The sequence below is a fragment of the Cucumis melo genome, chromosome 4 (genome assembly GCF_025177605.1).
Source record: "Cucumis melo cultivar AY chromosome 4, USDA_Cmelo_AY_1.0, whole genome shotgun sequence".
NCBI lineage: Eukaryota > Viridiplantae > Streptophyta > Magnoliopsida > Cucurbitales > Cucurbitaceae > Cucumis > Cucumis melo.
In genome coordinates, this window is record NC_066860.1 from 6,661,669 (window position 1) to 6,688,098 (window position 26,430).

At 36.4% G+C, this 26,430-nt stretch overlaps 1 protein-coding gene and 2 long non-coding RNA genes across 3 annotated transcripts; 1 reads left to right on the forward strand and 2 right to left on the reverse strand.

Annotated features, from left to right (window-relative positions):
- Positions 1–4,266: 4,266 nt before the first annotated feature.
- LOC103502577 (cytochrome P450 CYP82D47-like) lies at positions 4,267–7,360 on the reverse strand. The gene is made up of 2 exons (XM_008466547.3): positions 5,532–7,360; positions 4,267–5,015 (listed from the first exon to the last, which is right to left on the reverse strand). Exons 1-2 carry the CDS (start codon positions 6,462–6,464, stop codon positions 4,392–4,394), a joined length of 1,557 nt encoding a protein of 518 aa, XP_008464769.2. The 5' UTR covers positions 6,465–7,360; the 3' UTR covers positions 4,267–4,391.
- Positions 7,361–14,503: 7,143 nt separating this feature from the next.
- Positions 14,504–18,152, reverse strand: LOC127149033 (uncharacterized). The gene is made up of 5 exons (XR_007820238.1): positions 17,491–18,152; positions 17,313–17,384; positions 17,180–17,228; positions 15,554–15,719; positions 14,504–14,672 (listed from the first exon to the last, which is right to left on the reverse strand). It is a non-coding gene; the product is annotated as an uncharacterized LOC127149033 (long non-coding RNA).
- A 1,493-nt stretch (positions 18,153–19,645) lies between these two features.
- On the forward strand, positions 19,646–21,866 carry LOC127148897 (uncharacterized). Its single transcript, XR_007820124.1, has 2 exons — positions 19,646–19,879; positions 20,213–21,866. It is a non-coding gene; the product is annotated as an uncharacterized LOC127148897 (long non-coding RNA).
- The last annotated feature ends 4,564 nt before the right edge of the window (positions 21,867–26,430 follow it).

Below are 26,430 nucleotides of genomic sequence, written 5' to 3' on the forward strand. Positions count from 1 at the left end.
CATTTATATTACGATCCCGTGCTGCAGCAATGGCATGTGAGCATGGTAGTTGCTCAGCTCGAAACTCTTGCAAGTGCATTCTTTAGTCTGAAGGTTTACGACCTCCTCCTTATCTAAATCTTTGACATGAAATTGGTAACAGTCAATTGGGTTGACCTTCATTGTCAAAGCTCCTTCTTGTTTCTTTTGAATAACTAACTCTGCCCATTTGGTCAATGTAGACGTCACTTTAATGTCTTCTTCTCGACGCTCCTAAAACCAACGTTGTAGCAAAGCTCGAACATTTTCAAGGAATGAAGCAATAGGCAAATCTCTAGGTTCTTTCGGTATAGAATTCATGGACTCTGCTATATTTGTTGTCATCATGTTATACCGTCTTCCTGGGAAGTGAACACGAGACCACCGTGCTATTCCAACATCATTTAAATATTTCCCTGAACCATTAGGAAATGCAAGAAGATGTCTCCACGCTTCTACAAACGTTGATTCACGATATGTTCTCGATGCATTATAAAACAAAGTAGCAACCGTGTCATTCTTATATTTATCATGCAAATTTTGACTCAAATGTTGGACACAAAGGCCGTGGAATGCAGAGGGGAAAACTGATGAAATACCCTTGGCGAAGCATGTTTTCCGATCTGTCACAAAGCCTAGATTAGGCACCTCCCGTATTGCACCTTTCAATTTTTCTAAGAACCACTGTATTGAGTCATCTGTTTCTCTATCAACTACTCCAAAGGCTAGAGGATAGATCTGATTGTTACCATCTAAACAAACGGCCACTATCAACTGACCCCGATATTTGTTCTTAAGAAATGTTCCGTCCATGACTATGATCGGTCTAATGCAATTTAAGAATCCTCTAACACATGCACCAACAGACATAAAAAGATATTTAAAGAAACGATCATCTTCGAGTTCCATGTGAAATATTGTACCTGGATTTGTAAATTTGAGTGCTTCACCATATCTACGCAAAAGATTATATGACTCTTCAGAAGACCCTCGCACTCGTTCATATGCATTTTCTCTGGCACGCCATGCTTTCTCATAACTCATATTTATGCCATAGTCTTGCCTCATGTCTTCTATGATATCACGTGGTTTGTATATGCGACCGGGTCCCTTGAATTTGGACTTTATTAATTCTCCAACAACCCAAGATTTTGCTTGCCTATGGTCGCGATTCAAAAACTCAAGAGAACATGAATGAACTTTCACATACTTTTTAATCTTGAATATATTTGAATCCTTCAGTCTAACCGCTCGCAATTTCCAACCACACTTGTTGTCGATGCATCTAACGAAAAGAACCTCTTTTGTAGACTTTTTTACTACAAATTGAAATTTTTTTTCATTGCCAACACACTTAATCTCATTGACAAATCTCTCTTGCAAAAAAAAAAAAATTGTTCTACATCCAACTCTTCACTTGTAGAGCTTTCTTCCGACCAGCCACTTTCTTTTTGTCTTCAACTTTCGACTAGAGGAGCTGTAGTCAACTTTACCTTTTCCTTTGCAATCTTTTGTAGGAGCATCTCTTTGTTCTGGGATGTCAAACAATTCATTGTACATCTCAACTGACTCCCATGTAAAAGTATCATCTTTTGAATGATATGACTCATATGATTCCCATATAGCCGAATTGGTCCCTATCGTGTTATCACACAAGCCAACCTGAACTTCACCAATATCAACTTCATTCTCATCTAATGTATCCATTCCAATTGGAGGATGAGGGTTTAAATTTTGAACTTGGTTGCTCCCAGATACTGAATTGTAATCTTTGTTTAACACTTTCATGCTTCGATTGCTTGTAGGCTCAAATGATAGGTATAGGGGGACCTCCAATGGATTTTCACTAAGAATATAAAACTTCAAATCACGGTCATTGCTTAACTCAAATGGAGGAGCTTCCTTTTCCCCTTTAATCTCATATATACATCTTATCTTTATGTCGAACTTTGTAGGGTCAACTTCTGCAAGGTCATATAGTTCAGATTGTAAATCTTTGTGCGTTATTTCTTTAGGGACAACAATGCCTTTTAACACTCCTCCTTCATATTTTCTTCGTCCCTCATCCCATGCACCACCGTGACGCACTAAAATTCGAACATGTGCCATCCTTAAACTACCTTAAGTAGTTTTGTATCTTCAAAAATTGATTTGAATTTAAGAACCTACAAGATGCGTGCAAGATGTAAAGAAATAAAAAAAATAACTGCAAGATGTGTGCGGGTCTAAGAGAGTTACTAAACATGCAAAGAATAGATCTACATGGATTAGGAGGTGTACCAATTTGATTTTGAAATAAATAGTGGAAGTTTGGAACGTGCGAGATACGTGCGAGATAAAGCATGAGGGCCTAAGAGAGTTACTAAAAATGCAAAGAATAGCTCTAAATGGATTAGGAGGTGTACCAAGTTGATTTTGAAATAAATAGTGAAAGTTTGGAACGTGCGAGATGTGTGCGAGATGTGTGCGAGATACGTGCGAGATAAAGCATGAGGGCCTAAGAGAGTTACTAAACATGCAAAGAATAGCTCTAAATGGATTAAGAGGTGTACCAAGTTGATTTTGAAATAAATAGTGAAAGTTTGGAACGTGCGAGATACGTGCGAGATAGGTGCGAGATAAAAAAAAATACGTGCGAGATAAAAAAAAAAAAAACCTTCATTCCTTCTATTCCTATGGCTTACTCCTCCTCTATTTGATCCAACTAAATCCTCATCCTCTAGTTCAATTCATTTTTCACTACCCATTGAACTTTCTAAGAACCTAAAACCAAACTTTGACTAAACTAATTTACGGCAAATAAGTCCAATTCCAAAAACCAGACAATTACGGATGAAAATAGCACCAAATACCCCAACCAAACATTTACTTACAGCAGATAAATTGAAAATCGGTTAGACATGAAACTCACCCAAATAAGAGAAAACGCTCGAAGTTGATTGAATGGTCCGAATAGGAGCGACGAAATGCACTGGACAACGACCGACGAAGGGCAAGCGACGAAGGGCAAGCGACGATGGGCAAGCGACGATAGGCGGAGTAGGTTCAGGTGTTCTACGCAAAAGAAAAGAGAAGGGAAAGGAACTATATGCGAAAGAGAAGGAATCGATCGTGGAGAGAAGGGAAAGCAAACGTGGAAGAGGGAAAGGAAAGGAAGGGCATTTTTGTCCATTCACATCCAAATTGTCCTAAAAGTCTTTCTTTTGAAAACTTGTCCCAAAATTCATTTAAAGCTCTTTTTTTAACCTTTTTTTGGCAATTTCCCAAATTTATTGTCTTTATATAATATATATAAAGAAAGTTATTTAACTTTCGATCCTTATAAGTAGTTTAATGGTTGTTTTGTTTGTTAGCTCCCCTTCTAACCTGGTTCAATTCTTATTTTTCCATATTTTTCTTTTAGCTCTCGCCAATATATTTTCTGGATTCGTTAGTCTATGGTCACACTGCATTATTCAAGAAACCCAACAAAGCGGCAATTATTTGGATGTCTGTTTAGACAGTGACGGTTTTGTTCAAAGCAATAAAGTTAGTATGTTATTTTCTCGATAAAATGAATGGTGCAAAACTGTTTGGTATGATTATTTTGTTTTGTATGGCACAAAACGAATTGAACAGCTCACTATTGTGAAGTTCACAACTCCTTTATACCGAAGTTAAATGTTTAATGTAAACCGTATATCAGGAGTTATTAGAAGTCGAGTTTTTATTTAGCTCAAGGACTTGTAATAGTACTCTACAACTAAAATCATCCAGACTTATCATATTAACTATTCACCTCAACAAATCAAATTATATTTTGACCAATTCAATCATTTAGTTTTTAAAAATCATTGAATACACTATTTTAGTTCTGGATTAAGTTTAAAATATAATCAAATAAATTGAACCAATGTCGACCCGTACTCTAGACATTAATTATTTGAGCATTCAAACTCTATAGAACAATCCATATTGTGTGTGAACCAATGTCGACCCATACTCTAGATTTTGATTATCTGAGTATTTGAACTCTATAGAACAATCCATATTGTATGTGTTTGTTAGTGTTAGTTCGTTTTACGGTTCAAATTAATGGCTCTAAAACAACACTGACTAAGTCATTTTATGGTTATTAGTATTTTTTCTGAAGTCAACACAACGTTAAATTGGATGTGCATATGATACAAATTTTGATTTCTTCATTGAACCATAAGTTTCAACCAAACTATTGTTAGTTTGACATAAATTGATTAAAATAATGGACAATGAAAGAAAAGCCAACTTGATTTAATTCCAAAAAAGTGAGAATTATTACCCCACACCACCATTTGCCTTTTACTAACATCAAATTTGGCTAAACATAAAAAAAGAATAAAGAAAAAAGAAAAATATTAACCATAAACATGTGAAGGTAGCCTTGGAGTTAAAACAACTTCGAGTGGGGTTTTTTTAAGGCTTGTCAATCCAAAACTCTCTTCCATGTCAAGCAGTTCTTCTGATGGTCTATCAATTTCAAACCCATGAAGAAAGTTTGAAAGTGTAAGATAGATTATTTGAAGTGCAAATGAGATTGCAGGGCACATCCTTCGACCATTTCCAAACGGTATGAATTGGGGATGTTGTCCCCTAACATCAAAATTCTTTTGACTCGTTAGAAATCTTTCAGGTCGAAATTCAAATGGATCCTGCCAAACAACTGGGTCTTTTTGAAGTTTTTGAACATTAACTATGAGGCGTGTCCCTTTAGGGATGTGATACCCAGCAACTGTACAATCTTCTATAGATTCATGCGGGACTAAAAGTGGTGCAGCAGGATATAATCGTAGAGTTTCTTTAACGATAGCTTGGAGATATGGTAGGTTTTTTAAATCTGTTTCTTCCACTTGTCTTTCTCTCCCAACTTGTTCATTCAATTCAACTTGAGCCTTCTTGAGTTCTTCTTTATTGTTGAGAAGTAAACAAAGAGCCCATGTCATTGTGATTGTTGTTGTGTCAAATCCACCTAATATCATATTCTGCACTAAAATGAATCATACCAGATTTATTAATATCATAGCTAAATTTGTCATTTTACAATTGAAATGTATACCTTTTTTAAAAAACCAAATAATCTAGATGGCAGCATTCAAAATTATAAACTAATGCCCATTGTAAATCTAATTTGAATTTCTGCAAACTTTAAGCCCTTTTGTTACAAAATCTTAGATATAAAATTAGTGTTAAAAATTCTAAGCTACTGTAATCCCAAAATCTTGGCCTATATGTTTTAATCTTTAAAAGTGTATATCGCAAAACTGTTGAAATTCTTTTATCGATCTAATAAGTAATGGATTGGAAATATAGCTATATTTTATAAATATTCTGGTTTATTTAGTTGTATTTAAAAATGTTTCTAATTAGATGGATGATAACAATTTTAAAGAATCGAAATATATAGTGTTGGTGATAATGGGATAAGTTAATAGTTAAGACTATCGTTCAGCGATAATAATCTATTGACAAATTGGGATAGCTGAATCTAATTTGCTTACCAAGCATGTAGCCTTAATTACAGTATCAACATGGCAATTGAAATGTTGTCCATCGTCTTGAACTGTAGAAATCATAATATCCATGAATCCCTTTTCCGCCGCCTCCACTTCACCAAAATTATTTATCCTCTCCCGATGCTCCTTGAGGAATTTATCAAACACCTCATCTATTATTTTGGCTGTCTTCTTCATGGCCTTCTCATGTCCTCCCAAGTCCAACCAACTCAGAAATGGAAAGGAATCCGATGGAATAAATATACCAAACAATCCAAAGAACTCTATTAACACATTTTGAAACTTTTCATTACCATACTCTATAGAGGAAAATCTCTTCCCAATCACCATCTTGAATATTGTATTCAGCGTTATGTCTGCCAATCTCTTTTTCATTTCCACCACAACTTTTTCACCTTTGTTATTGAGCCTCCATAACTCATAAAGTTCTTTCATCCATGTCTTGATCTCAAATGCTCTTATGTATTGGAGCTGGTCCACACGATGGTTCGTCAGGAGTTCGAGTGTGGCTATTTTTCGTACATGGCGCCAGTGTGGACTGTAGGGGCTGAACCCCATCATGGCATAGTCATACGCAAGGAGTTTTGAGGCTACAAGCTTTGGACGAGACGCGAAGATTCTGTCGTTTGTCGTAAAGAACTCTTTTGCTAGTTCCCAATTGCTTACAATCAACGCCTCATTCATACCAAACCTAAATGTGAACATTGGTCCATATGCATCCGCCATTTTTGCGAATGTTATGTGAGTTGGCTCACTTGCATTTAGTAGATGGAGGTGGCCAATCACTGGCCAAGCGCCACCAGCCTTCGGTGGGAGCCTCTTCCGTTGAGCGACGGATCTCCGGGACCAAGTGAAGAGAACATAGAAAAGGATGAGAAGAGGAAAGATTATTCCGAAGAGGGTGTTGAGCTGTCCCATCTCATGTGCTGCTCATTCAAGAGTTTTTGGAGTTTTTAGCACTATGAGAAGGCTCTTTGAACCCAAAACAAAATTAAGTCGAAGAGATTTTTATTGGAAATTGTAATATGAACTGTTCCAGTGATATGTAAACGGTACTAAGCTGAAGTAATATAGAAGAAAAACAAGCAACACATCAACTTTTGTTAACCCAATTCGATGAATACGCATCTACATCTAAGGACTGTTTGTACAAGAAAGAAGATTTTATATATTGTGCATGTAATAATTGTTGAATACATAGTTATGATTAGAGGTACAACACTGCACATTTATCTTTATCACCGTGCTGTCCTAGAACTATTGCAACAGAACTAAATATGTAAGAACATAATAGTCATAACTCATAAGAAGGATAGAATATCTCCCTCTTAATCTCAGATCTATAGATAATGTATTCAACTCAAGCCTCGAACGACTTGATGATTTTTCTATCAACCTTTCGTAGTATTTCTCATGAAGAACTTCAACGAAAAACTCACCGTTACAAAGCTTTTAAACTTTTTCTTCACATAACTTCTCATACAACATATTACCAAGAATAAATCCTAACTACCGTGACACCATCTTTGAAAAGAGAATATTATCCTTGAAAAGAGAATATTACCAATATATAAGAAATAAATCCTACACACGTGGAACCATCTTGAAAAGGAAATCTTAATATATTCTTTAACAATTTCATAACCAAACTCCATAAAGTGAGATCATTTACTAACAGAAATACCATCAAAAGTCACATATGGATTGAGTAAATAAGAGAATCATGACAGTGCATATAACAAATCGGTATTAGAACCATGTGATTTTCTCAAGTAAAATCTTAATGAATGTGTCAAACAAAGAAGTGAGAGTCCCGACTACTCAAATGAGTTGTGTGTTCAAAGCGTAATTTAGATTGATCTTGTAGTGGAGAATTGCATTGTGAAGATATCATAAGGCCTGCCGTGACCGATTCAGAAATTTATTATTTTTGTCGTGGAACCAATAATATAATAATATATATTTAGATGTGGATGGGTAGGAATGCAATATAGGCGGTGTGGTAATTCAGATATTTGTTGGGGGACCGGCTTGGCGTTAAAATTAGCAATCATGGAGTTTGTCTCATACTTTAAATTATTGACACATTTTGTAAAGTTCTCAACATTTTTGCTTTTTTTTCGTTTTTATTGTTTTGCTTAATAATGGTGCAAGAATCCCACCGCCAATTATATGATATTCACATCTACCTGATCCTAACAATATCAAAATAATTTTAGCCTTCTAATTCAGACAAATCGATAGCCATCTCACATGTACTGTAGAGAAGAAAAAAGAGATTGAAGAGGAGAACACCTTTTCAACTCATTAATTCAGTATAACTAAATTAAAGAATGGGGACTTGAAGAAAAAAAAAATTAAATTTAGAAATTTAGAAACCATTTTAGAAAAATTTTATAATATAAGGAATCGGTAAAATATTTTCGGTCCGTATAAAACCCATGAAATTATCAATTTTTAAAATATTTCAGGTTTGTCATTTTCTTTTATCTTCTTTCTTCTCCTCTTCGTATGTGAATTTCTTTTCTTTTTTTTCATCGTCTTTTTTTTTTCAAACTGTTCTTTAGTTCAAGATCGTGTATCAAATATGGAAGATCTATATTTTTCAAACTTTTATTTGGTTGGTCAAAATCGTGTATTAAATATAAAAGACTTGAAAGAATGTTGTTTAGATTTGAATAGCCAAATATAAATGATATTGTACAAAAACAATTTCAAATATAAACGATCGTGTACAAAAAATCTTAAAAGAAATTGTTTAGATTGAGTTAGTCAAATATAAACAAACGTGTACCAAATAATCTTGAAAAAATAAATGATTGTGCAAACAAAATATAAACGATTGCATATGAAAAAATCTTGAAAAAAATTGTTTAGTCAAATCTAAACGATCGTGTACAAAATCTAAATAATAGTGTAGCTAAATTAAACAATCGTGTACAAAAAATTGAAAAAATGAATCGTTTAGATTTAGCTATCCATATCTAAACGATTGTGTGCCAAATATATTATGTGCATTGTTGACGGTGTGGTTGACGAGACATTTTTGGTATTTTTTAATTGTGGGTCTGTGGATTTTTTCCATTTTCAGAATTATTTTATACTGTGTAAATATTTTGCTGTTTTGTTATATTTTTTAAAAGATTCCTTATTTTTTTTTACTAAATAAAAAAAGAAAAGTGTTGAAACATATTTTCATTTTTTTACTTCAAATATATTTTTGTTGGTATATGAACTTTATATTGATAATATATTTGATATACTACATATATTTAGTATGGCAGTCATAAGATATACTTTATCTTTAGTACATCGAGTTTGTAATTTGGAAATATTGAAATTTATGTCATAAATCTTATAGTCTGTAATTTGAAATTATATTCTATTTAGTAAAGTTGTTATCGAAAAATTATTAGTAAAATTATAATCTTGAATTCAATAAACTAAGATCTTGAGGTCTACCTTGAATAAACTTGACTTTATGTAGAGTCATAAATGTAGATCAAGTTACAGTATATAGCCTAAACAGTCTATAGTATATTGAATAAAGTTAGACGCCTTATTCTAGAGACACTTTAGATGCTTCCTGTTTTGTATTTAGTACAAACGATGTGATCCTAAATCGTTCATGTAGACATCTCACAACAACAAAACTATATTTTAACGTCGGTTTAAAATCGACTTATAGAGATACGATGTCAATTGAAAACCGACATCTAGGATTGTGTGATTAAATTCTTTTAATGTCGGTTGTGCTTTGATGTCGGTTTAAAATTTATATTATAGAGATACGGCGTCGGTTCTAAACCATCATCTATGAGCGTGTTATTAAAGCCCTTTGATGTTAGTTGTGCTTTGATGTCAGTTTAAAACCAACATTAATGAAGCCAACAATGTCGGTTTTAAACTAACATTACCTATAGATTCCCAACATAATATCAGTTTGAAATTGACATTGTACATCTTGTTTTGTGATCGTTTTTACAAATTTATTGTCTCGGATTATGGTAAAAATCTTTTTCTAGAAACTATAATATTTCTCTTTTACTTGTATACACACAAAATGAACTGTTAATATTATGTATGTTTATATATACATACATAAAGACTAAATTCTTGTTTTGAACAAGAAGCCATTTTAATCTTTGACTAAAGATAGTGAAAATTACAATATTTGGTTTGATAATTCCACTAACTCTTAGCAAGATATATGAAACCTCATGGTGATAACACGAAGCCCACTAAGAGAAAGTGCATTGTTTCATAATTCCACTAACTCATTAGTGAGCTAAGTGGAAGCTCATGGTTACCACACAAAGCCCACTGGCAGTGGAAATAGCAAATTTATGGGTAAAAAAAAAGAATAGAAAACTGTTAGATTATTTTGATTTATAGAAAAACTAACTACCAGAATAATTTTGTCACTTTTTTTTTTTGCTCGAATTTACCTCTCCACGGATGACAATTGTCCATATACAAGTACATTGTATTTATTGAGATAAAAAAATCAAACAAAATATCACGTATCATGAACAAAATGTATATGCACTCACTTATGATAATTCTTAACTAAATAAATAAAAATTATATTGTTCTCGTTGGGTTTTATCTCCTAAAACTCGTAAATAGTAAATATATTCAATTGACCGTTATTAATAAAGTGTTTTATTATAATAATTTCAATAATTGTTATTGATTATATTATTAGTTTTGTCTTAATAACCTAAATCCAATAAACTAACATCCTAAGCTGTTTAATGAGTCTTGAACAGTATGTAGAGACATACGAGGATCAATGTTCAAAATCAGCTTAAAGGGTCTATAGTATAGGGTTAAGGTTAGGTATCTTATCTTGTTAACACTATAGATACGGCGTACTTTGTATTTGATACAAACACATTGATCCAATGCGTTAATGTATGCGACATGCAAGTGGGGGTATCCTATGCAATGAGTTTGCATAAGACCAGACCATGAAATAACAATCACTAGATGTAACTTCGTTAATTAGTTGGATTCCTATTTCATTAGGATGACCTAGGTAACTTAGTCTTAATCCTGAGTGTATTATGAACTTCTGTTTGCGAGGGATTGTCCTTTGATTTATACGGGTGAGAGTGACCAGAGTGCCGACTCAATATGCTTATCATTTTAGAGACAAGACCGAGTGAGAAGCTGGAAACATAATCACACAAGATGGAATTCATTCCTTCCCACATTTATGATAAGTAGATAAATGTTCTCTTAAATGGTGTCTCTGGGACTTGAACAAAGGGCCCTACCCTCTTTATGGCATTAGAGGAGCATTGGTATTTAAGGACTAGAAGTAACTCAGGGGTAAAACGGTAATTTGACCCAGCTGGTGTTATGAACACTTGTGAATGACTAACTTACTAGTATTAGTCTATATTTTTTGACACAGAAATATATCTACAGTGAGAAGAGTTCAGCTGTGAGTCTTTAGTGGAGTGTACACACAGTTAACGAATATTGATTAATGTGGTTAATGAGTTTAGCCAATTAATCTGATATCGTTGTAACTTTTGATCTCTAGGTCCATTAGGTCTCCTTCCTAGCTCATAAAGAGTAATGAAATTTATTTATATTGGTTGTAATTTGAAATGGTCAAATTTACTTTAGGAATTAATATAATGTATGTTGATACATTATAATATAAAGTTTATATTTTAATTAGACTTTATTATATAAATTTAATTTTGGATATGATTCAAAATTATATTATGAGAGAATAAAATATTTGAATGTGTTCAAATATTAACTTAATGTGAATTAGATTCATATTAAAACTATAGGTTAAAATTTAATGTGTATGTGATACATATTAAAACTAGAGGTTATGAGAGAAATTTATATTTGAATATGATTCAAATTTTGGATTAATTTAAATATAAGATATTTAATTTAGAAATTAATTAATTGGAGAACTAATTAATATTTTAGTTTAATTTGATTTAATTAAGTTAATTAAATTAAAACTATAGGTCATGCGAGAGATATTCATTTAAATATGATTCAAATGAAATATAGATCATTAAATATGATTTAATTAATTATTACATTAATGAATTATTTAATTTAATTAATTAATCATTTTAATATATATTAATTTAATAATTATTTATTAAATTAATAAGGAACGTGGGTGATTTTTTCCACGTTTCCATTTATTGTCTCAACTTCCCACTTCATTCGTCTGAAGAAGAGGGAATTTTTGCGTAACAAAATAGAAGGTGAGTTCTGCGAATATAGAGACTCTCTCATTCTCTCTGAAAAAATTTTCCCTGTAAAGAAAAATTCCTCAATCCAATTTGGTTCCCATAAACCATCTCAATCAGAGAATAGGAAAGTTTCCAAGTGGTGGTGCCCCAAGTTGGTGTTTGGTAGATTCTGAGTCGTCAACGAGAGTAAGTTCTTCTTATATGTATTTTCTTCAAAGCATGTTTAGCCACAAAAATTAGTTTTCTAATTTTACCAATGTATTGATATTTTTTAAGGTTTGAATTAAAATTGGGTCTTTGTTGTAAACGACTTTTTATCCCTTCAGTTCCAACAATCCCTAAAGATATGCCATTAGTTTCAATTTGCTATTTCCGTCAAAATAGCAAATTATTGGATTGCAAATAGAAAAATAGAAAATCCCAAAAATATTTTGATTTATGACAAAATCGCCTGCTCGATATTTTTTTTCAATTTTTTTTGCCTTAAGTATACCTTTTACAATTCCTCGCATACAAATATAGTGTATTTGTATAAGTCAAAAAATCAAACAAAATATCACATAGTATGAATACAGTGTATTTATAAACATATTTAGTTTTGAGAAATCTTAACTAAATTAAAAAATATTCTCGATTTTACCAACATCCCCTAATGATATGACTTTAGTTTTAACATCCCCTAATTATTAGAATTTAAATCAATTAATTCACAATTTTGTATTTTTCATATTATTTATCAAAAATTTATTAAATAATACATATTGCAAAATTTTAAGAACAATTTGAATCTACAATTTATATCATCCCCTAAAATTGTCAATTTGAATTCAAATTTTATCTCGTATCCCTAAAATAACACAAAGATAAATTCAACTATTATTTTACATTTTTTATTCTTCAAACTATTTATTAAAAAATAGACATAAATAATACATAATACATATTTGATATTTATTAACCATTTGAGTTTAGAAATATATATCTCACCCTAAAATAGTTAGTTTTAATCTCAACTTTTAACCTTATTTTTAAATCCAATTTTTACACTTTAATTTTAAACAGTTAGTTTAATCCTTAAAATTATGCTAAAGATACTAAACTTAAATTTGAGTTAGATTATCATTCCTAAAATAATGTTAAAATAAACAACCTTCATTTACAACATTTTCATACCCAAAATTTACTAATTTAACAATAATTTCATAAATAATACATAATACGCAATTGTTATTTTGAATTTAAATTTTATACATTATCCCTAAAATGATGCAAATATATCTACAATATTATGGGGTTGGTTATATTTTAAACAATTTATTAATAATATTGGTAAGTGTTATAATTTCTTAAATGACCTTAAATATGCCTTTATGGCGTTTTTGCAATTAATTGAATCTTCTTCCTTATGTCTTTTAAATTAAATTAGAGAAAAGAAAAGAAGCATGAAAAATAGGAAGAGGGGGCAGCCGTAAGTTGAAAAAACACAGTAGAGGGAGTTTTTCTAGCAAAAAAGATTGAAAGAGGAGTGTGGTGTGATGGTTTCCAACGTTCCAACAGGAAGAGAGACGTTGGTCAATGGAGAAGAAGACATTAGAGGTTTAGTCGTGGGTTTCGAGGCAGATAGAAGATGACGGTTTTGTTCTGTTTACGACAGCTTCGACATTCGTTTAACAGCTTCGCAACGTGTTTAACGACTGGTTTAACCATGATTTTGGAGCCGTCAAAGATTGGTTTAGCCATCAAAGGAAGACATTGGAGTTTCGACATCAGCTGCAACGGGCTTTTTTTAGCAGCGTTTGACAGCGTTTGACGTTGGTTGTTGGTTTGCGGCGGGTTCTAATGTTTCGACGTCTATTGGAGTTGGGTTTAGTCGACTTTCACGGTTTTAGCCGCAAGCAAGACAAAAATCCCAAGGTCTCTAGTCAAAGGAGCCGACAAGAAGAAAATCCAAGTCTGAATACTTTGAAACGTTTGAAGGAGATGAGCTGGAAGCTCCGATAGTTTTTGCAACTGATGGAAGTTTGATTTTGATGTTAATCATGTGTTGGGAGTTTGATTTTAATTATAGGATATTTGTACTTTCTTGAATAATTGTATTTAGGATTCAATTTTTTCAATTAGGTAAGGACATTCAAGACATTATTCTAGCAATTAGTTTTTCATATTTTTTTATTTTGCTATTTTATCAATTTAAATAAAAATTTACCATTTATCCAAAGTAAACCTTCTATTTTGCTATTCTTCTTGTTAACCCTTACTAGAATGTGAAAGGTGTTAGACTTTGATGAGTTTAGATATGCAATAGTTCCATGCATTTTGTCTATTTAAAGATGCTTTTCCAATGTATAAAAGACTTTTGGCAATTTAGTTTATTTTTCTTAAAAACTAAAAATAAACTTACAAAAATTCTCCCAACCCTAATCCAATTAATTTCCATCTCTCTCAAATCCTTGGCTTATTGAGTTCCACAACCCAGTTCTAAGTTCAAAGAATAGTGGATCAACACTAGCGGTTCATGTTCGTGTGAAGACTACAAGAGATCGGGAACTTCAAAGGTATGAATTTGATTATTAACTGTAATGACCCAACTTTCCGGAATAAGCTGAGGTCACTACCAAATACCAAAACTCGACCATTCAACATAAAATTTAAAACGGACCAGTTACGATTCATTAAAACATTAGAAACCTTACAAAAGACAGTTTCGGGCCCTATTTTAAATCAATCAAAAAGTCATAAATAAAAACTCAAGTCACCAGTTCAAAATCACAAGTCAAAATATTCTGACAAAATACATAGCGAAAGCAATAAGAAAACCAGACGCGTCCATATGGCCTTCACGCATCCTTCCTGCCTCTCGTCGGTCTGCCCCTCGCTGTGCCCCTACCTGAAAAGTTAAAGAAGAGAAAGGGTGAGTATAAACATACCCAGTAAGGGACCCACTACTGGGCCCGTTAGGGGACAACAGTTAACTTCCTATTCGGGGGTACCCTACATAACAGTCTAGTGGTTCCGTAGAACGCACATATCAGTCTAGTGCTCCCGAGGGATGCACATATCAGTCTAGTGCTCCCGAAGGATGCACACATCAGTCTAGTGCTCCCGAAGGATGCACACATCAGTCTAGTGCTCCCGAAGGATGCACACATCAGTCTAGTGCTCCCGAAGGATGCACACATCAGTCTAGTGCTCCCGAAGGATGCACACATCAGTCTAGTGCTCCCGAAGGATGCACACATCAGTCTAGTGCTCCCGAAGGATGCACATATTAGTCTAGTGCTCCCGAAGGATGCACATATCCGTAAGGCACACTACCCCATAGATGAAGCTAACCGTTACCCCAAGTACCCTGACTGAGCAGTTTACTGGCCCTGATGGCTGAGATTACCTGAGGCAACGACTTTGACCCTCCTCCCTTAAATTTAAAACTGGCCATCGAGGGAGGGTTAAACGTTACCTCCTTACGTGAACAATCTATGCTGGCGTGGTTAGCGGCCAACCAATCCATACCCAGGATTACATCAAAGTCCAGCATATCCAGGACTATCAGCGTTACTTCAATCACATGGCCTGCTATCTCAATCTGGCATGCTTTCACCTTTTCCTTCGACAACATACATTCCCCGGAAGGAGTAGATACTGATAGAACATGGTGTAAGGGCTCTACCTCTAAGCGGGCATGCAACACAAATGCGGAAGAGATAAAAGAATGTGACGAACCCGAATCAAACAAAACTAAGGCGTAATGCCCCAACACTGGGAGCGTACCTGTCACTACCGTGCCTGCTCCATGGCGGCTAGGTCCGCATGAGTAACTGGCGCAGCCGGGTCAGGGGCTTGGGCTACAGGCTGCACCTCAGGTTGAACGCGTCCTGCTCCCCTTCCTCGGCCTCCTCGGCCACCCCTACGTGCACCTCTCCTTGGTGGCATTTCCCTAACAACCACCAACGATTCCTTTAGTCATAAATGGTAATTGAATTTGCAGTTTAACTTAGGTAAGGTAATGCATGTAGAGTTATACATATACTTTCATGAGAGCGTACCTGACGAGCGGCAAGGATCGTTTCAGCCGTAAGGACACAAAACACAGACTCACATTATAAGCCAGTCTACAGAACCTAAAACTTAGGCTCTGATACCAACTGTAACGACCCAACTTTCCGGACTAAGCTGAGGTCACTACCAAATACCAAAACTCGACCATTCAACATAAAATTCAAAACGGACCAGTTACGATTCATTAAAACATTTGAAACCTTACAAAAGACAGTTTCGGGCCCTATTTTAAATCAATCAAAAAGTCACAAATAAAAACTCAAGTCACCAGTTCAAAATCACAAGTCAAAATATTCTGACAAAATACATAGCGAAAGCGATAAGAAAACCAGACGCGTCCATATGGCCTTCACGCATCCTTCCTGCCTCTCGTCGGTCTGCCCCTCGCTGTGCCCCTACCTGAAAAGTTAAAGAAGAGAAAGGGTGAGTATAAACATACCCAGTAAGGGACCCACTACTGGGCCCGTTAGGGGACAACAGTTAACTTCCTATTCGGGGGTACCCTACATAACAGTCTAGTGGTTCCGTAGAACGCACATATCAGTCTAGGGCTCCCGAGGGATGCACAGATCAGTCTAGTGCTCCCGAAGGATGCACACATCAGTCTAGTGCTCCCGAAGGATGCACAGATCAGTCTAGTGCTCCCGAAGGATGCACACATCAGTCTAGTGCTCCCGAAGGATGCACACATCAGTCTAGTGCTCCCGAAGGATGCACACATCAGTCTAGTGCTCCCGAAGGATGCACACATCAGTCTAGTGCTCCCGAAGGATGCACATATCAGTCTAGTGCTCCCGAAGGATGCACGCATCAGTCTAGTGCTCCCGAAGGATGCACATATCCGTAAGGCACACTACCCTATAGATGAAACTAACCGTTACCCCTCAGTCCAAACTAAACCGTCTACATCAGTCATACCCCAACGGCATTCATATTACAGTTCCGCCATAGGCTTTGTCAGTCAGATAGTATAGGTTTAAACAATTACGCCCTCAGTTGCCATATGCATCACCAATTCGCACACCATTAGGGAAAACCCTAGATCCAATCAACTAACCAACCAAAAACCGGACTCACTGTCCTTCCCCGTCCAAACTCCATGAACAACATCCAGACCAGTGTTTTACTACATACTGAACCGTAACTTCAAGGTCCATCAACATAAAATCTCAATCCACAATTAGCAGTCACAGTATCTTTACATCAGACAAAATATAATAACAGTACTTAACAGTCAACACGCATACAGTTATTCAGTACAGTCACTAACGTGTAATCGCCTGTGGATTACTACGTTTTCAGCCTGGATTCGGGGTCCAGTAGTAGGAAAACCCTTACCTGATACTCGGTTATGCCCCTCGATCGAATCCACGCTCAACAGATCCACCTAAACGAGACACGAAGGTTTTAGTTGATGACTTTAGTAGAAGTCGTTTTAAAAAAAGGTCGGAAGCGACATCCGTTGACTTACCCAAGGAAAGGAAGCTATCTCCAACCAAGCCTACCGCGAGACCCGAGAACTCAAGTGTCAACTCTGTATTACCTTCAAGGGAGAAAAGTAGAGCCATATCTTATTCCAATATTCAAACTCTAATCGGATGTAGCAACATTAGGGAATTCATCGAAAACAATCCTTACCGAAGACTCACCGTGACCCGGAGCGGAGGAAGGAAGGCTTAGGTGGCTTGGTGAAACAAGGAGCTCGGCTCGGCTTGAAGGCGTTCGGCTCGGCTCGGCTCGGCTCCACCTCGGCTCGGCTCGGCTTGGCCTTGGCTCACAGCTCGGCTTGTGGCTCGGCTCAACTCGGCTCGCGGCTCGGCTCGCGGCTCGGCTCACTCGGCTCGCGGCTCGGCTCACTCGGCTCGCGGCTCGGATCGTGGCTCGGCTCACTCGGCTCACTCGGCACGACTTACTCAGCTCGGCTCACCCGGATTTGTGTGTGGCTCGGACTGGAAACGGGTTTTGGGTCGGGTCAGCTTGGAACCGGGTCGGGTTGGATGAAAACGGGCAGCCACGAACGATGGCTCTCCGGCGTCCGACGACCGTGACGAACGACAACTGAGAGGCGTTCGACGACGGGGTGAGTCGCGGCTGGTGGAATCCGACAGCTGGTTCTGCTTTCACGCGGCGGAGGGCGATGGCTTGACGGCGGAGGACGATTTGAAGCCGAGAGGAGATCCGAAATGGATGGTCGCGGCGGCTGTTCGATTTCGGAGACGGAGACGGAGAGGAAGAGAGATGGTGGCGGAGAGACGAAGGAGAAGAGAATGAGGGGAAGAGATGGCCGTCGGAAATGGAGAAGAGGATGTTGGAGATGGGCGGCGGCGCGGTGGAGAAGAAATCGAAAACGAAAAGGGGGGGGGGGGTCGGCGCGCGTCTCCTTTAGGGTTTTTTAAAAAAAAAAAAGTTTTATTATATATATATATATATATATATATATATATATATATATATATATATATATACTTTTAATAATTATATTATAAAATAATAATAATAATAATATAAAGTAATAATAATAATATATAATAATATTAATATTAAATAAATAATAAATTAATATTATGTAATAATAATGTTATTGTTTTTAAAATAATAATATTACTATAATATTAAATAATAATAATAATTATAATATTAATATTATAACAAATAAAATAAATATTAATAATAATAATATAATTAATATTATATTATTATTATATCAACTTACACCAACATTTTAGAATTCCGAATAATTTACATAAAACGAGAAAATTTTACCTCGAATTTTCGGGGCGTTACATTAACCCTAATTTCATTTTAAGTAGGATAATAATGCATGTTAATTTCTAATAGATTAGACACAATTAGAGTAACATTCATCCTTATCTCTACTGCACATATCTATCATTTCCCCCAAGAGATATCAAAAGTTGGTAGGATATTGTTTTTTCAAATGCTGTATTTTTGCACTTCCACAATTTGGTAACGACATCTAATTTTTGTCCTTGAAACTCTCGTAAAGAAAAGACTATTAACAACACTTACCGAAAATATCTTAGTTAAGCGATTAATGACCATAAATTATGGTCACCCGTCAACATTTATTAACAAAGTTTAAATCTGTCATTGTCAAAGTTACTATGAGATAATATCATTTATAATAATATCAACTAATAATCGTAAATAAAGGAAATATAAAACAGTGTTGATTTGACTCAATATGGCAAGATTTCTTCTGTATGGAAAAATTCGTGTGCAGACAAATCTCTTCAATATCCAAGCAATGAGCTGTCGCCTTCGACCATCAACAACGAAGCAATTTGGATTTATTTCTTTTATGACTTTATGTATTATTTTCCTTCTTTACTTGAAAGAGCAAATATCTTCCTTGATATTTTCTAGATTTTTACTATTTTTCTTGTAAAAAAGTATGTTGTGCATCTTTAAAATTTGTGAATGATTTAGCTTGTAAAATTATCGAAGTCGGCAACAAATTTTCAGATACCTTCACTTCTTTTAGCTAAATCGTTTAAAGGTTTTGCCAACATTGAAAAACGTAGACATTGCCCTATAAAACGTCAGCATAATTGAGTATTTTGAGATTTGAACCTATCAGGAAAAAGAAGTTTATGTACTCAATGTAGGTCTGGTGAGCTTTGTGCTTTATGTCTAATGAGTCTAAAATGTTGTCTATTTACATCATAAGAAACAACAACATTTATCTCTTAGATATTTTTCATTGGAATAAAAACAAATGGTGACATTAAAGTACTTAAAACATGCCTATGGTAGGATTCTTTTTTAAGACAATTGTTCAATATATATTAATAAGCAAGTCGTTTCTCATCTGTCCGAAGTGTCCTTAATGTACAATCTCCAAGTGAACATGCATTTCCTTTAAACACCTTAAAGTCACCAAAGTCTCATTCTCGATAACTCTATCATCATTTCTTTCATCCCTATTGAACATTGTTTCAATTCTAAATAGGTACAATGAAAAGAGAGTGCAATTCATATATTGTGAATGCTTCAGCAATAAAACCCTCCGAATAGGTAAAATGAACAAAATGTGATTCTTTCATTCATTCCTTTGTATTTTGTTTCATACGTATTGTTTTAGTGGTCGTAAAATTCTCACAGTAGGATATATCCAATCATAACAAAATAGGGCCTGCTACTTTAGTTTCATATGGCAAATTTATTTATCGTTACGTTAAGAAATAATGTGGTGGAAATATTTTGTCCAATTTTAGAACTATTATTGTTCACACGAAATTTCCGAAGAAATTTGATTCGTGGAGTTGAACTTGTATTGATGTTGTATTTACGTTGATTTGATGCGATGTGGTTTGATCTCTAGAATTTGATCCTCTAGTTCTCTCTCAGCTGGATGCTTACGCTTGATTTGAGAAAGCGAATCACATGATGTTTTTGAAGTTGTTGTCTTGGAAGAAAGCTTGTATCTTCGAAGAAGCTTCAATCTTCGAGGGTATTCTTGAAGTTGAAGACTTGGATGAAAGCTTGGATCTTCAAAGGAGCTTCAATCTTCGAAAATGTTTTTGAAATTGGAGTCTTGGAAGAAAGTTTGTATCTTCAAAGGAGCTCTAATCTTCGAGGGTGGTCGACTTCAGGAGTTGAGGAGGTTTCTATCTCTTGGGAGAATTCTCTCAAGACCTTCTAGAGCCAAAAATTTCCAACCCTTCCAATTGAAGAGAACTCCTCTATTTATAGAGTTCCTTAGTGGGACTGCCGTCAGCGATCCAACTTCTACCGGGGGACAATCGGGCTTTTGCCGTCAGATCCACCGCCCTAGTAGGAGCGATCAGGCACCTTCGTCGTCTGGAGAGGTGGTAGTGCCGTCAGCGATCCAACTTCTATCGGGGGACGATCGGGCTTTTGTCGTCAGATCCACCGCTCTGATAGGAGCGATCGGGCACCTTCGTCGTATAGAGCGGTGGTACTGCCGTCAGCGATCCAATTTCTATTGGGGGATGATCGGGCTTTTGCCGTCAGATCCACCGTCCTGCTAGGAGCGATCAGGCATCTTCGTCGTTTGGACAGGTGGTACTGCCGTCAGCGATCCAGCTTCTATCGGGGGATGATCGGGCTTTTACCGTCAGATCCACCGCCCTGATAGGAGCGATTGAGCACCTTCGTCGTTTGGAGAGGTGGTACTGCTGTCAGCGATCCAACTTCTATCGAGGGATGATCGGGCTTTTGTCGTCAGATCCACCGCCCTGGTAGGAGCGATTGGAGACCTTCGTCGTTTGGAGAGGTGGTACTGCCGTCAGCGATCCAACTTCTATCGGGAGACGATCAGGCTTTTGCCGTCAGATCCACCGTCCTGGTAAGAGCGATCGGGCACCTTCGTCGTTTGGAGAGGTGGTATTGCCGTCAGCGATCCAACTTCTATTAGGGGACGATCGGACTTTTGCCGTCAGATCCACCGCCCTGTAGGAGCGATCGGGCACCTTCGTCGTTTGGAGAGGTGGTACTGCCGTCAGCGATCCAACTTCTATCGGGGGACGATCGGGCTTTTGCCATCAGATCCACTGCCCGAGTAAGAGCGATCAGACACGTTCATCGTTTGGAGAGATGGGGGCAAAATTGTACCATCGACGTCTTCTTGGAGAAGCAAAGGTGGAGCTACACCGTCGTCGTCCTCTTAATGCTACAACATATTAGAAAGGAGGTAGAGTTATTTATTTATTTTGTTTTTTTTTTTGTGCCGACATTTCTTTTAGAGGAGGTAGAGCCGCCTCTACATCAATGAAGCTTAAGGTCTTCAAACTTGCTTGAAAAGGCAACGATGAAGTCTTTTTATTTTATTTTATTATTATTATTTTTTTTTTTTGCTTGAAGAAGACAGTACTTTTAAATTTAAATATGAGAAAGCATCAATGAATCCTTTGAGCTTGAATATGAGGATACATTGATGAAACCTTCGATCTTGTACATGGAAAAATAACAGTGCAATCCTCAAAGTCGGTGGAGCATTGGTGAAGTCTTCAGCCTTTAATTTGAATGATCCTTTATGAAATTTTTGAACTCGAATTTGAAGAAACATCAACAAAGCCTCAAAATCAATTTTGAGGAACTTCTAATCTTCTGTGAACTTAAGTTTTAAGAAACATTAACAAAGCCCCCGAATTTGATTTTGAGGAACTTCTAAACTTGGTGATGGAGTGTTGAACTTCAAAAGAATGATGTCACCTTATAAGTACCAACATCTTGCTCCTAGTGCCACACCTTTTTAATTTTGTTATATTCCGCCCAGTAAGGCATCTTCAACTTTAAGTTGATATTCTTTGATGAGAACGAAAACCATCAATTGCTAATGTCATGCTTTATGTGATCATGACACTACTCTTGCTTTCCATTCTTCTCAACTGAGTTCTTTTTTTTTTTTTTACTAGACTGAACTTAAAGTTTCCCTTAAGTTGCCTACGTACCCTTTATAATATAGGAATCAAGTCATAACGTAGTTCAAAAGTTTTTTTTTTTTTTAACTGGACTGAAATTAAAGTTTCCCTTAAGCTGCCTACGTACCCTTTATAATATAGGGATCAAGTCATAACGTAGTTCAATTTTTTTATTTACATAATGACATTAAGCATAAATTTTCATGAGAAACTTTCCGTTGATTGGGCCAATTTTTAATCCATCTCGATCAACAATCTTGTACGCACCATTTGTATAAACTTTTTTGACAATATAGGATTCGTCCCATTTAGGTGTAAACTTATTCCCCGTATGCCTTGTCATGATGATAGGTCTTCTTACCGCAAGAACTAAATCACCAACTTGAAATGATCGGGGCTTTACATGTTTGTCAAAAGCTTTAGACATTCGGGCTTGGTAACATTCCAATGCTTCCTGAGCTTCTAATCACTTTTCATTAAGTGCTTCTAACTCTTGAAGACGTAACTTGACATTGTCTTCAGCAGTCAACCCTTCTTGCACTGTCATTCTTAATGATGGGATTTCTCTTTCGAGGGGAAGGACAACCTCTACATCGGAAACAAGCGAATATGGTGTAACCTCTGTAGGAGTGTGCTGAGTGGTTCGATAAGTCCACAATGCTTCATTGATTCTTTCTTGCCAATCCCTCTTCGACTTGGAGACAATTTTCTTCAGAAGATTGCATAACGTCTTATTGTACATAGATGACTTGTATTGCTTGAACTTGAATTTTTCACATAATTTATCTATCATGCTATTGGAGAATTGTCTTCCATTATCTATCACAATCCGGTGAGGAATACCGTATCGATAGATGATGTGGGTACGAATAAAGTTCGCCACGTTCTCCTTCTTGGCCTCTCTCAAGGGAATGGCCTCAGTCCATTTTGAGAAATAATTTTTTGCGCAAGGATATAAGAATGTCCTGATGATGATTTTGGTGTAATAGGACCAACCAGATCGATTCCCCAATCCTCGAACGGCCAAGAAGCCACAGTTGGATGCAGAGGCTCTGGAGGCTGATGTATGAAGTTTGCATGGTATTGACAATCTTCACACTTCTTTGCATAGTCCATTGAATCTTGAACCATCTTAGGCCAATAATAGCCCATTCTTCTCAACTGAAATTGAAGCTTTGGTTCCGATTGATGTGCTCCGTAGACACCTGCATGTGCTTCCTCTAGAGCTTTTATCGACTCTTCCTTTCCAAGACATTTAAGAAAGAGTCCTTCAAGAGAACGATGATATAAAGTTCCTTTGTAATCAATAAAGTGTGCAGCCCTTCTTCGTACCTTATTTTTATGACGAGAATCCTTCGGAAGTTTTTCGTGCTCAAGATACTCTATGATGGGTTGACGCCAGTCTTCTTCATCAATCAAATGAGATGTCGTTACGTTCGCTTCCTAACATTCAGGCAAAAGTGGAGGCATAATCCATTGTTGACAAAGTGGTATATTTAGAGCTACGTTATTCGACATCATCAAGGCAGTGGCTGAATTTGCCAATGCGTCTGCTCTTTTGTTTTCTGTTCTAGGGACATGCTCAAGCATCACACTGTCAAACCTTTCCATCAATTGTCTAGCATAAGCGAAGTATGACTTCAAATCTTCATGTTTCACATCATACTGAAGCGAGAGTTGATTGATTATCAACTTTGAATCGCCGTAAATTTCTATGAATGATACTCCGATTTCTAATGCCATTTGAAGGCCAATTATCAAGGCATGATATTCAGCCACATTGTTTGAGCACAATTCAGCAATCACAAAGCTATAAGGCAACATATGTTTTTCAGAAGAAATGAGGACGATGCCTGCCCTCGCACCACTCCTTCGTGCTGCGCCATCAAAATACATAGTTCAAGGTTCCATCACTTCCATGAAGAAAACTTCATCATCTGGAAAATCCTCGTATAACTTCCAATCTAAGGAATTGGGTGGTCCATCAAAAAATCTGCCAATGCTTGTCCTTTTATCTCATTTTGGGAAATATAGACAATGTCATATTGCTAGAGTATAACCGCCCATTTGGTTAAGCGTCTAGAGATAATCGGCCTAGATAGAACATACTTTATAGGGTCCGCCTTTGCTACTAGATGAACCGTGAAGCCGTGCATATAATGCCTCAACTTATCGATGACAAAGAAAAGTGCAAGGCCCATTTTTTCAATGGGAGAATAGTTAACTTTGGCCGCAACTAAAGTTCTGCATAGTAGAGAGCACGTTCCTTTCCTTTCTCCTTCTCTTGCGCCAACAATGGGCCTAGAGACATTCCTTGTGCAGCAATGTACAATATTAATGGCTTGCCAGGTATTGGAGCTCCTAATACTAGGGGATTGAGCAAGTATTTCTTTATGCTATCAAAAGCATTCTGACAAGCCTCATCCTACACAAAATTTTCTCCTTTTCTCATCCACTTTTGAAAAGGTTGGCACCGACCAGCTAGGTTGGAGATGAACCTACGGATGTAAGCCAATTATCCCTAGAGACTTCTTAGGTCATGCAAACTCTTTGGCCTTGGCATCTTCTGAATGGCATCAATCTTGGACTGGTCTATCTCAATCCCTCGATGCCTTATAATAAAGCCAAGAAACTTTCCTAAAGTTACATCGAACGCACATTTGAGAGGCTTCATCCTCAACTGATATTTTTGCAAGCGGTCGAACACAACTTTTAGATCCTTCAAATAGTCTTGTCATCTCTTGGATTTGACCACAAGGTCATCAACGTAGAACTCGACATACTTATGTAGCATATCGTCAAACACTTTTTGCATAGAAAGTTGATAAGTGGCACCAACATTTTTTAATTCAAAGGGCATCACTTTGTAACAATATATTCCCTTTGAAGTCCTGAAAGCTGTCACTTCTTCATCTGAAAGGACCATTCGTATTTGATTATATCCAGACGACCCATCCATAAAGGATAGTGCTTCATGTCCAGTAGTTGCATCAACCATGATTTCTGTGATGGGCAAAGGAAAATCATCTTTAGGACACACATTATTCAGGTCACGAAAGTCTACACAAACACGAAGTTGCTGGTTCTTTTTTCTGACAAGGACAATATTTCCTATCCATGTGGAATATTTGACTTCGCGAATGAATCCTGCTTCAATCAACTTGTTGACTTCAACCTCGATTTGGGAATAAGCTCTGGTCGAAAATGTTGTTGTGTTTTCTTAATCGGTCGATACCCTCGTTTAATTGCAAGATGATGGATTGCTACCTTTGGATCAAGTCCTGGCATCTCCTTGTACGACCAAGAAAAATTGTTCTTATGCTCTGTAAGCAAACTCATGTACTTACCCTCCTTTTCACTAGAGAGAGATGCACTAATGCAAGTTGGGCGTAGTTCTTCTATTGTACCAAGGGTTACTTCTTTTAACTCGTCTACGGTAGATTAGCCACCATCCTCTAGACTCTGTGGGGCATCTTCTGCGCCTTCTTCAGGAGTTTCAATCTCTAATTCCTCAAGAATGGTGATGTGATGACATGAGATTTCACATTTTCCTTGTCCTGAGTCTTCCTTTTCAGGATTAGTTAATATAACATCATGTCTTTTAACCTTTAAGGAACCTTGACTTATATTGAGAGTAACAAAAGTTTTCTTTTCATTCGAGAAGGAACATTGCTACGAATTTCTCTCTCTCTCTCTTTACCTCACAAAGCAACTCCTTACCATGGCAACTCTCGACGTCTATATGCTTAATTCGACACCAGATCGACGCACGAGATGTTGATTCCTTCTTCTTTGTGTCTATGCTAGAATCAATCTGGACATGTGGGCCTCTATCCCCAAGACGATTAATAATTGGAGCAAGAGGTGTTTGTACATTTTTCTTTTTAGCTATGCTTAGCCTTTCAAAGGTCGGTGGTCTTGTAGTCATCGATGACTGACATATACCTTTCTCTTTTTTAAAGGTCATAGGTAGCCTTTGAAAAGCCAATCGTCGATCAAGGTTAGATGTTGACTTATGATCTTTTCTTTATGCCTCTATCAAATACTGGGGCGCGTGCAACATGTGGACTAATTCGGTCAAATGTTGAGGTTCTTCGACTGTCACCTTCTTTTTCTTCCATACTATCGACTTCCTTTACAGTTATATGATTGCTGTCAACCACTTTTTCCTTCCCCTTTCTA